This window comes from Ammospiza nelsoni, chromosome 2, assembly GCF_027579445.1.
Source record: "Ammospiza nelsoni isolate bAmmNel1 chromosome 2, bAmmNel1.pri, whole genome shotgun sequence".
Taxonomy (NCBI): domain Eukaryota; kingdom Metazoa; phylum Chordata; class Aves; order Passeriformes; family Passerellidae; genus Ammospiza; species Ammospiza nelsoni.
The window spans coordinates 73662203-73672788 of record NC_080634.1 but is presented as its reverse complement, the minus strand read 5'-3'; the positions used below and the strand labels follow the sequence as shown (position 1 = coordinate 73672788).

General features: G+C 45.9%; 1 protein-coding gene across 1 annotated transcript; it reads left to right on the top strand.

Moving 5' to 3' along the window:
- The first annotated feature begins 2974 nt into the window (after positions 1-2974).
- Positions 2975-5756, top strand: SLITRK1 (SLIT and NTRK like family member 1). The gene has a single exon (XM_059467066.1). It carries the CDS (start codon positions 3092-3094, stop codon positions 5168-5170), a length of 2079 nt encoding a protein of 692 aa, XP_059323049.1. The 5' UTR covers positions 2975-3091; the 3' UTR covers positions 5171-5756.
- The last annotated feature ends 4830 nt before the right edge of the window (positions 5757-10586 follow it).

Here is a 10586-nt window from a genome sequence, read left to right as displayed (position 1 = left end):
TCTCCTTCCATTCATTCAATTCATATTTATTTATTTAATATCTTGTTAATGTTCAGGTCCTCTGGTTGCATTTTGATTGTTTTTACGGTGCCTGAGCAATTTTAATAACATAAAGGTAAAGATGTTTGGAAGTTTTATTCTAAGGCAGGAGGAGAGCAAGTCCCCCTGCCCCACATCTCAGTGAGTCTTCACCAGGCTCCAGATATTCAGTCTTTCCTCTGCAAAGACTTTGTTCACAGTGATCTTGTCACTACTGCTGACACCAAGTAAATGTGTCCTTGACCCTTGCCCTGACCCTTTTCCTTTCCTTTCCTCTCCTCTGACTATCCTGCTTCTCTCTGTGGATTGTCCTAGGACTTCCTTGCCTCCAGTTCCCCTTGCACTTTGAGGCTGCAATTTTTGATCAATGGAAGGTTTCCAAACAGCCTTGCACGCCCTCCCTTCCAGCCTGACATCACTGAGAGACAAAGTCAAAGAAACCACCAGGAGAAATGAATTAATGCGCCCCTTTTCTCTTTTTTCTTTTCCTAGTGAAACCAACAATATATTTCTTATTGTGCTTTCTGTCTCAGTGGCATTTTATCTCTTCTAGCCCATTTGTAATTTACTGCATAAGCTTTTTCAGGGTCAGGATTTCTCTCTTTCTCTCTGCTTTTATTTTTTTTTTCCTACTCCTGTCCCATTTCCTACCTCGTTTCCCTGTCCCTCCCTAGTCCCTGGCCACCACAATAAACCAAAAGACCAAATATTCATCCTGGGGACTTGAAATGGCCACGGCAACTGTTGTAACTTGTCTGTGGTTTAATCACATTAATTTGATAAGATCATCATCGGCAGGATGTCTAATTTATTTGCTAGCGGTAGCCAGGGAGAAGCTTTGACCAAATTAACATGCCGCCGGGACCAGGGGGTGCCGGCTCCATATGGCTCTCTGGATTTTCCTATAAATAACCCTCCTCCAGCCCACTCCCGCGGTTACATCCCTACCAGTATGCCGCAAAGTTCACCAGCGGCGCCGGACTCGAGAGGCACAGCCCCGGGCTGCAGGAGGCACCAGGGGGCTGGGCTGATTCTCCCGCCTTCGCGCCTCCTCCCCGTCCTCCTCCTCCTCCTCCCGTCCTTCTCCCCCTCCCCCTCCTCCTCCTCCTCCTCTTCTTCCTCCTCCTTCTCCCCCTCCTCCTCATCAGAGCAAGGCAGGGGAAACGCGGGTTTCCACTTGCACCACCAGAGGTGCAACTGGTTCCCCGCTCGTAGGCATCTGAAAACCGTCCAAATGATGCAGAAACTTTTGCGTGCTTGGCTCCTGTCTTTAAGGCCAGGCACCGATTTTTCCGCTGTGTAATCTCTTTTGTCAGAAGGGTGGGAGCTGGAAAAGGGCAGCGGGGGGGGGGGGGGGGGGGGGGGGGGGATGGAAGGGGCGAGAAGGAGGGTGTTGAGGGAAGCAGGCGTTTTCTTTCCACAGAGAGTATATAAGGAGCATCCCTAGAGAAATATCTATGCGTGGACATACACTCATCTCTAGGTCTTTATAGAGATAAGAATAAGCTCAGTTTCTACCCTCCCCTGCCCTCCTTAAGGGAGACACTCCACTCCGTGGGAACAGGTAGCGTGAACTGCTAACAGTGCAGCAATCCCCTCCCCCCTACCTGCCCTCTTCTCTGTGATCATCTAAATTATGAAAAATAGAGAGTGCATTAATCCACGGTTCGACATTGCATAGAGAGCACCAGCAAGAGACAAAATCCAGCATAAAACACCCTAGACTGCAGGGGAGGAAGAAACGCATTTAAAGCGACGATAAAAATGGCGTGCAGAATAATTACCTCAAATTGCTATTCGCTTGACACCCTGACACTAATTCTGTTGAAGTCATTGGGAAATACAATAAGGCAAACGAGCCTTCCTCTCCTTCTTGTGCAGGTGTGAGTGTGTGTGAATGGGGGCAATAAGAAACCGGTCGGGAGGACGGGAATGCTAAACTTTCCATTTTAAAAGAAAAGAAATAAATTAAATCATCCATTTAGAAGAACGCATCTAAATAGATCTACAGCTTTTAATGCCAGCGTTTTTAACGCTTGCCCTGTACGTGGATTGATTTTTTTTTCTTCTCCAGCATTCCCTCAGCAGATGGATTTTTGCCACTGCAGCTCAGCAGAGGGTGTCAGATCTTTCAGTGTGCACCAGGTTGAAACGAGCAGAGCCTCTTAGCAACTCTCCCTCTGCGTGCATGTGAGTGTGTGCGAGCGTGCGGCTCGGCAGCAGCGGAAGAAAGAGGAAAGAAGAGCGAAGCGAGGCAGCGAGCGAGGGAGCCAGGAGGGGAGGCAGCGTTGCCGGCAGGGCGAGGCGAGGCGCGGCGCGGGCGGACGGGCGGGCGGGCGGGCGGCCCCGGCCCGGGCCCCGCGGCAGCTCCGGCCGCCGGCGGGCATGGGCAGCCGCGCTCCGCAGCAGCGGGGGCAGGCGCGGCGCGGCGCCGGCGGCTCGGCGGGCAGCGCCTAGGCTGGGGCGGGCGCTTTCAGCACCGCGGCGCTGGACAGCGCCCGGCGGGCGGCGGGCGAGGAGCGCGGCTCCGCCGCCGCGCGGCAAGGTCAGTGCGCGCGGAGCCGCCACCGCGCAGCCTCCGCGGCCAGCGCCGCGCTCCCGCCCGCGCCTCCCTAACATGCAGCGGCGGCCGGGGGCCAGCAGCACCGCGCCGGTGAGCCAGCCCGGCCGGCAGACCTCCGCTTAGCTGCCCGGCAGGCGTCAGGGAGGGAGAGCGAGGAGGGGGAATTTTTTTTCCTTCTACTTTTTTTTTTTTTTTTTTTTTTTTCGCCTGCCTTGCAGTACGTGCCTGGATAGTTTGTGGATATAATTACTGACTGGAATCTGGGCTGTTGCAGTTGTGCGTGGGGGGGAGAGAGGAGAAAAGAAAGCATCCCCCCCCCCCACCCCTCCGCCGACCCTCCCTGCTCCCCCACACACATTTTTTTTTTCTCCCCCTTCGCTGGTGGTTCGGACATTTAATGTATTGAATGAACTGGAATTGCTTTCCCTGTGAGGACGATGGTTGCTGTTACTTTGTGATGAGATCGGGAATGAATTGCTCGGTTTAAAAATGCTGCTTTGGATTCTGTTGCTGGAGACGTCTCTTTGTTTTGCTGCTGGAAACGTTACAGGGGACGTTTGCAAAGAGAAGATCTGTGCCTGCAACGAGGTAGAAGGGGATTTGCACGTAGACTGTGAGAAAAAGGGATTTACCAGCCTGCAACATTTCACCGCCCCAACTTCCCAATTTTACCATTTATTCCTGCATGGCAATTCCCTGACTCGACTTTTCCCTAATGAGTTTGCTAACTTTTACAATGCGGTCAGTTTGCACATGGAAAACAACGGTTTGCATGAGATTGTTCCTGGGGCTTTCCTTGGGCTGCAGCTGGTGAAACGCTTGCACATAAACAACAACAAGATCAAATCGTTCAGGAAGCAGACTTTCCTGGGGCTGGACGATCTGGAATACCTCCAGGCAGATTTTAATCTGTTGCGGGATATTGACCCGGGAGCATTTAGGGACTTAAACAAGCTAGAGGTGCTGATTTTAAATGACAATCTCATCAGCACCTTGCCCCCCAACGTGTTTCAGTATGTGCCGATCACCCACCTCGACCTCCGGGGAAACCGTCTTAAAACCTTGCCTTACGAGGAGGTCCTGGAACAGATCCCAGGCATTGCTGAAATCCTGCTAGAGGATAACCCCTGGGACTGCACTTGCGATCTGCTGTCGTTGAAAGAATGGCTGGAAAACATACCTAAAAACGCTTTGATCGGCAGAGTGATTTGTGAAGCTCCCACTAGGTTGCAGGGCAAAGATTTAAATGAGACCACAGAGCAGGAGCTGTGTAAAAAGAACAGAGTAGATTCCAGCCTAGCTGCTCCCCCTGCCGAAGAAGAAACCTGCGATCCTGGTCCCATTCCAACCCCCTTTAAAATACATGGCAAAGAAGACCCTGCCACGCCAGGATCTGCTCCAAACGGAGGTACAAAGATTCCTGTCAACTGGCAAATCAAGACCAAACCCACTGCTGCCGTGTCGACAGTGAGTGCGAAGAGCAAACTACCAGCCACCTTTTCCTGCCCGCACATCTGCAGCTGTGATCAGATCCCTGGCTCAGGTTTAAAGGTTAATTGCAATGATAGGAATGTGAGCAGCTTGGTGGATTTGAAGCCCAAGCCCTCCAACGTGCAGGAGCTGTTTCTGAGAGACAACAAAATACACACCATCAGGAAATCCCACTTTCTGGATTACCGAAAACTTAATTTACTCGATCTGGGCAACAACAACATTGCCACCGTTGAGAACAACACATTCAAGAACCTCTTTGATCTCCGATGGCTCTACATGGATAGCAATTACTTAGACACCCTGTCCCGAGAGAAATTCGCTGGGCTGCAAAACCTGGAGTATCTGAACGTGGAGTTTAATGGGATCCAGATGATCATGCCTGGCACCTTCAATGCGATGCCCAAACTGAGAGTCCTCATCCTCAACAACAACCTGCTGAGGTCTCTCCCAGTAGACGTGTTCGCCGGGGTCTCGCTTTCCAAGCTGAGCATACACAACAATTATTTCATGTACCTCCCGGTGGCGGGGGTGCTGGACCAGCTCACCTCCATCACCCAGATCGACCTGCACGGCAACCCATGGGACTGTACTTGCCCTATCGTGCCTTTCAAACAGTGGGCAGAGATGCTGCGCCCCAAGGTGATTATGAGTGACCTGAGGTGTGAGTCCCCTGAAGATTTCTTCAAGGAGGATTTCGAGTCTCTCTCCAACGATGTGATTTGCCCTCAGTTAAAAATCTCTCCCACATTAACTTCTACTAACAAAAACAGCACCGGGTTGACAGAGACAGGTACTCACTCCAACTCCTACTTGGAGACCAGCCGGGTCTCTATTTCGGTGCTAGTGCCAGGGCTTCTGCTGGTTTTTGTGACCTCTGCCTTCACAGTGGTTGGCATGCTGGTTTTCATCCTGAGGAACAGAAAGCGCTCCAAGAGGAGGGACGCCAACTCCTCTGCATCTGAAATCAACTCCTTGCAGACGGTCTGCGACTCGTCCTACTGGCACAACGGGCCCTACAGCGCCGACGGGGCCCACAGGGTGTACGACTGCGGCTCCCACTCCCTGTCGGACTGAGGCGGCGGGCGGGGCGGGGGCGGCCGCCCCCCGGGACCGGCCCTTCATGCGCCGGCCGGGGACAGCTCCGCACCTCCGCTGCTACCTTTTGTGAGAAGCGAAACACACAGACACCCGCACGCCCTTCCTCACGACCCCGATAGCAAGCGCCGAGGCCCAGTGGGAGGCGGGGGGAGCCCGGCACGGAGCGCATCCCCGCAGCGCTGCGCAGCCCGGCGCGGTGCGCGCATCCCCCGCCCGTGCGCGGCCGGAGCAGCGACAGACAGACGAGGAACAGCTTCCTTCGGCTCCGGCAGGGCGACACACGGCTCCTGGTTTTGTTGGGCTTTTGTTCAGTTGTGTTGGGGTTTGATTTGCTTTTTTGCCCTCTTCCCCTGTGGACCGACCCCTTTCCAAGAGGCCGGGAAAATGAGAGGAGCAGAGGACTGGTGTTGGCCTCCTCCTGACGGCAAAGCAGGAGTGGAAAGTTGCACGAAGGCATGAATGTAATGTAAATAAATGACTCCGACTCCGAAACAAACAGACAAATGGACAGAAAAAAAAAAAAAAAAGTGCTGCATGGCTCGCATGGATACAACGCACCCCAGGGACGCTCCAGCCCCCGACTGGAAGCAGCGTCTAGTTCACACCATCATCCCTCTTACCTGATAAGTCCCTTCGTATCAAACCTTCTATATACAAAATACAGTATAATAAAAAGTGCCATTTCGCCAGTTTTTTTTTTTTTTTGTGTGATCAATAGGCAGTAGAGATCGTACTTTTACTGTGGAAAAAAATTGTAAAGATTTTATTTAAGACATAGTTGCATGAATATTCTCATTGGATTTTTTTTAATTTTTATTTTTATTTTTATGTCTAGGTGGGAATTACTTTGCTGGGCGAGATTTGCTTTGTTGATAATGGGTTGTGTTGAATTTCTTCAGGGGAGGTGGGGAGGGTAGGCTTTGGTTTTGTTTTCTCTCTCTTCTTTTTCAATATACATAATCAGTATTGCCTTTCCATCTGAATGTAAAAAATTAGTACCCTTGATTTCTATTATGGTAACAGTGTAAACATACAAAAGAAAAATCCAAGGCAGTTAAGCATGACCAATTAATGTCACTCTAGCGCTTAGGCTGCAAAGTTTAATGGTAGAAAATTCTGTGCTGTTGTAAATCTTACTATAACTTGAGGAAAACAGAACTGAGGAAGCAAGTGAAACTTACTAATTCTATTCGAGGATTTTATAATGGCATATTTTTTCAGTATTAAAGTGAAAATGTTTTCAACTCCGGGTCCTTACCATTTTTCCAGCATCCAATTCTTGCAAACGGGTTACTTGGGTTTAGGGGACAGAGCCTCCTTTCAGTGCTCTGTGTGTGTGTCTCTCCCTCCCTCCCTCCCTTTCTTTCCCTCCCTTCCTCTTTCTCATTCATTCACTGGCAGAGGCACAAACACCCTTCCTTCCCCCCTTTCCCAATGTAAATAACACACAGAAGTTTCCTGCCTGCCTCCTCCCCTCTCCCTCCCCTCCTCGCCTCTTCTTTTTTTTTTTTTTTTTTTTTTTTCCTAACGAGGCGGTGAATCCCTTTATTAATACTGTGAATCTCATGCTGCTGCCGCTGCTGTCACCGCCTCTGCTGCACACACTGCAGATATATTAGGGATGTTAGTGGGAATTTGCTTTAAGTGCCTCTGCCCAGCTTGGTCTCATTAAGCTGGAGCCGAATTTCCGCGGCCAGATTTCCCGCCCGGAGCAGCTTGCCCGGTGGGGCAGCTGCGGGCGGCCGGGCTCCAGCAGCTGCCGCCAGTGGGAAAAACGAATTAGCCCGCAGAGATTTTCCCGTTCCTGCACTGGGTAGCTCCACTCTTTGATATTAAAAGCTGAAAAAACCACGGCGCAGTGCTGCAGTTGGACTTGAGGCAGCTCGCCTTTGATCCCCTTCCTGTACGGGAAAGTGCCCCTAAACTCAGTCAAACCTGTAAAGGCGAAAGTCTCTACAAATCACTTGTAACTTACAGCTCAAGTCCCAGTGGAGATATGGAGAATTTCAGTCACGTTGCTCCTGGCTTTCTCCAGGCAGAGAATCCTTTTAAAGAGTAAAACACCGTAAGGGACTTGCTAAACTTCAAATACTGATTTGGTGTGCTTTGTAGAAAATGCCCACCTTTGGGATGTGTGAGGAGAAAACAGACAAGCATACACATTGCAATAGGTGTGCTCTTAAAAGTGAGGCAGAAGCCTGATTCCAGGTATTCATGAAGAATTAAACATGGAGAATACATCATTCCTCCAGAATCCTTTATCACTGTGGAAAAATCTGCAGTCTCCTAGAAAATACCTTGAAGTTTGGTTGTGGAGCTCTGAAAGTGGCATGGCCTGCTTAACTACACAAACCATTCCTATTTCAAGGACCCTTCTTTATTCCACCTTGCTGCTTCATTAGACAGATTGTTCTGCCAGGATGCTCTGTGTAAGACAAAGCGATGACAGTAGAGGCACTACTTTGCCATTGTGCAATCCACTGTTGAATAGTTAGAGAAGAAAAAACAAATGCACTTACATGTGGGCCAGTAATTCTGTCCTTGGGAGGCCATCAAATTTAGCTTAGAAATAGTCCAAAATTACCTGTTTAGAAATGAGCTAGTGCACCCTTAGAAGACCACCTAAGTCTAGCTGCCTTCTTTGTGATATTATAGCGAAGAAATTGAGTAACTAAGAAAATTGAGAACACATCCCATGCTAAGAATAATAATAATTACATTAGAAGCGCTGTAATGGAAGTTAAGATAAAGTGCACAATAAATTAAAATGTCAAATCGCTGACTGAGATCAGACATGCATGCATTTCAGAGAATATAATGCTAAATATGTAATTTTAATTTGTCATAATTGAAAAGTAGCATAAAGTTGAAAATTTGCTCATTTAGCTTCCTAAAAAGGCTAGTTCACTGGCATACCTATGTAGAAATGTCAATTCAATTGAAATGTTGAAGACATGTATTTATCACTCTGTTTCTAGGTTGTGGGGAAATGACAAAATGGAATTTTCTATGTCATTTTCTGAGTTTAACATTCACAGGATTCTTTCTTCCATCTTGCAGACACTTGCCCTTAAGACACATAGCTCACCCAACTCTCTGAGATGACGTAATAAGTACCAGGCCTCGAATTACAGTGCTTATCTTATTTACACATCTAACACTTCCATGATTATTTTTATCAAACAAAACACTCGACAAAAAAGAAACATAAAAGAAAGCAAAGGGATTATTGAGAATGTTTTGAAGAGGTGTGGAGTTCAAATATATTAAATATGTTCAGTTGTACTGCATTAACAGCAATAACCAAAACCTAAATGTTTTATTCACTGAGAATGACTGTCACGATATTACTTTAACATTGGAAGCCTGTAAGATGTCCATACTGTGTCAAAATGGGTGTTTTTCCCTGCTAACTTAAGAATCTTGTAACTTCAAGTGTAGTATATATCACATTAAGTTACTTATTTCTTAATCATCACAGCAAAGGCATTTCTGTTCTTTCAGAAAGAAAGAGATTTATTATTTAGCTAGTTAAAAAGGGTTGTTTGTGGTTTGTTTTTGTTTCTGCAAACACTTCAACTAAGAATAGCTAGAATTTAAGCTGTTGCCATAGAAATCCATGCCTTTATACATGGTAGCCTCCTGCATGCCATTGCAGAAGAGTGAACAGAATTCTAGAAGCAACCTGAAAAAATTTTAAATTCATACCCGAGGTGATGTGTGTCATTTTGAGAAAAGGTGTGCTGTTGGAACTGCATAGAAATGTGTTATTATGTTGCTTTACTAAATGTATTGGCTTTGTCAGGTTATTTTATAACTTCAATGCAGTTGCATTCAAAATACAGTTTCAGATCTCATTGCAAACTAAGTGATGTAATCTTTGAGGGGGTTTACTGTTCGGTTAGAGTTTTGGGTTTTTTTCTTAGTGGTTTTTTTATTTAGTTTTGGGGTTTTTTTAGCAAGAGTGGGGGCAGATGTCATCTGATGTAGAAGAAAAGGCTTTGTGTACTAGTCTTTACTCAGGTAGAAAAGCTGTGAACTACGCAAAGTGAACATTTCACATTTTTTCAAAACTCATTTGGGTGAAAATTAGGGCAGAAAGAGGTTGAAAAATGCTCATCTTTCTCAACAGAATAATTTCTACCTTCCATTATCTTTGAAATGATTTTTAGGTCTCACAAATATGAAAGATTCCCAAAGACAAATGACTCTAAGTAAAGTTACAAACTCTTTCACATTGTATTTTTGTCAGTGATTTCTTAAGTAGCAAAAGACAGCAGGAATTTGTTTGAGATTACATGTAAGACCTTTAAATTGCTCTTTTTCTTTTCTGCGTAACCTCCAAGGCTTCATCTGGGGGGTCTCTTGGAAAATGATGCGCAAGATATAGTCAGATCTTTAACATCTTTACTTTTTCTTATATTTGGAGTTTGAATCTACATGGCAGTTGTTTTGTTCTGCACCAAAATCTGTAATTTTTTAAACTATTTGAATCAGTCAGAGAGATTTTGGCTACATTTTTATTCACACATAATCAAAAATGGGCACTCTTAGATGTTAAAGGACCTCATTGGGTAGATCCTCCTATATTAGTAAAGTTCCCAGAGATGCAAATAAGATGGGAAGCAGGGCAGTTTCTGTGGCTGAATGTTATTCAATGTGCTTGTGCAGTCCAAAATTGTGGGACATTTTGTGATTTATGGAACAGAAATTCCCAGGCGTTGGGCAGGACTTCAGAGTATTTGACTACTGCACACATGCCTTTTTTTTTTGTATTTGAAAAGAAGTCAGAGGGTGAAGAATTAATAGGTTATGTTGGTAAGATATGGTTGTCCTAATAACATGTAGATATTTCTGTTATCTGTTTAAAATTATCAATCTGTTTAAACTGTATTAGAAGTATGGATGCCACCAATCAAAATCACAAGAATCATTTTATTTTACTTCATTTTCCCCAGAGCAATATTAGCCCTGGAGGAAATGGGGACAAAAAATGTTGCAAATGTATTATATTAAATTACATTAATTATGATTATGTTTAGCAACAGTACCTCAATGGGTTAATTTGTAACAGAAGATGATATTTAACATAATATCTGTGAGTTTCAGAAACCTTTATAATTGTACCTTTTTGGGTTAAGAAATATAAATGAGATCCCTCAGTATTACTTCTCCAAGATTAATTGCCAGGTCAATGAACATATTGTCATGCTGAATGATTCCATTTACTAGTTAAAGTTTCTGAATCAATTTCTGTGAATACTTCCTATATACATTCTTCAGTCATGTGAGAGAGGGGCAAAGTCACCAGAAAGTCCCCTGGAAGGAATTAGTTTCTTGCATCATACACTTGAAGATTAAAATTGAAAATTCATGACAAAGAATGGACAGA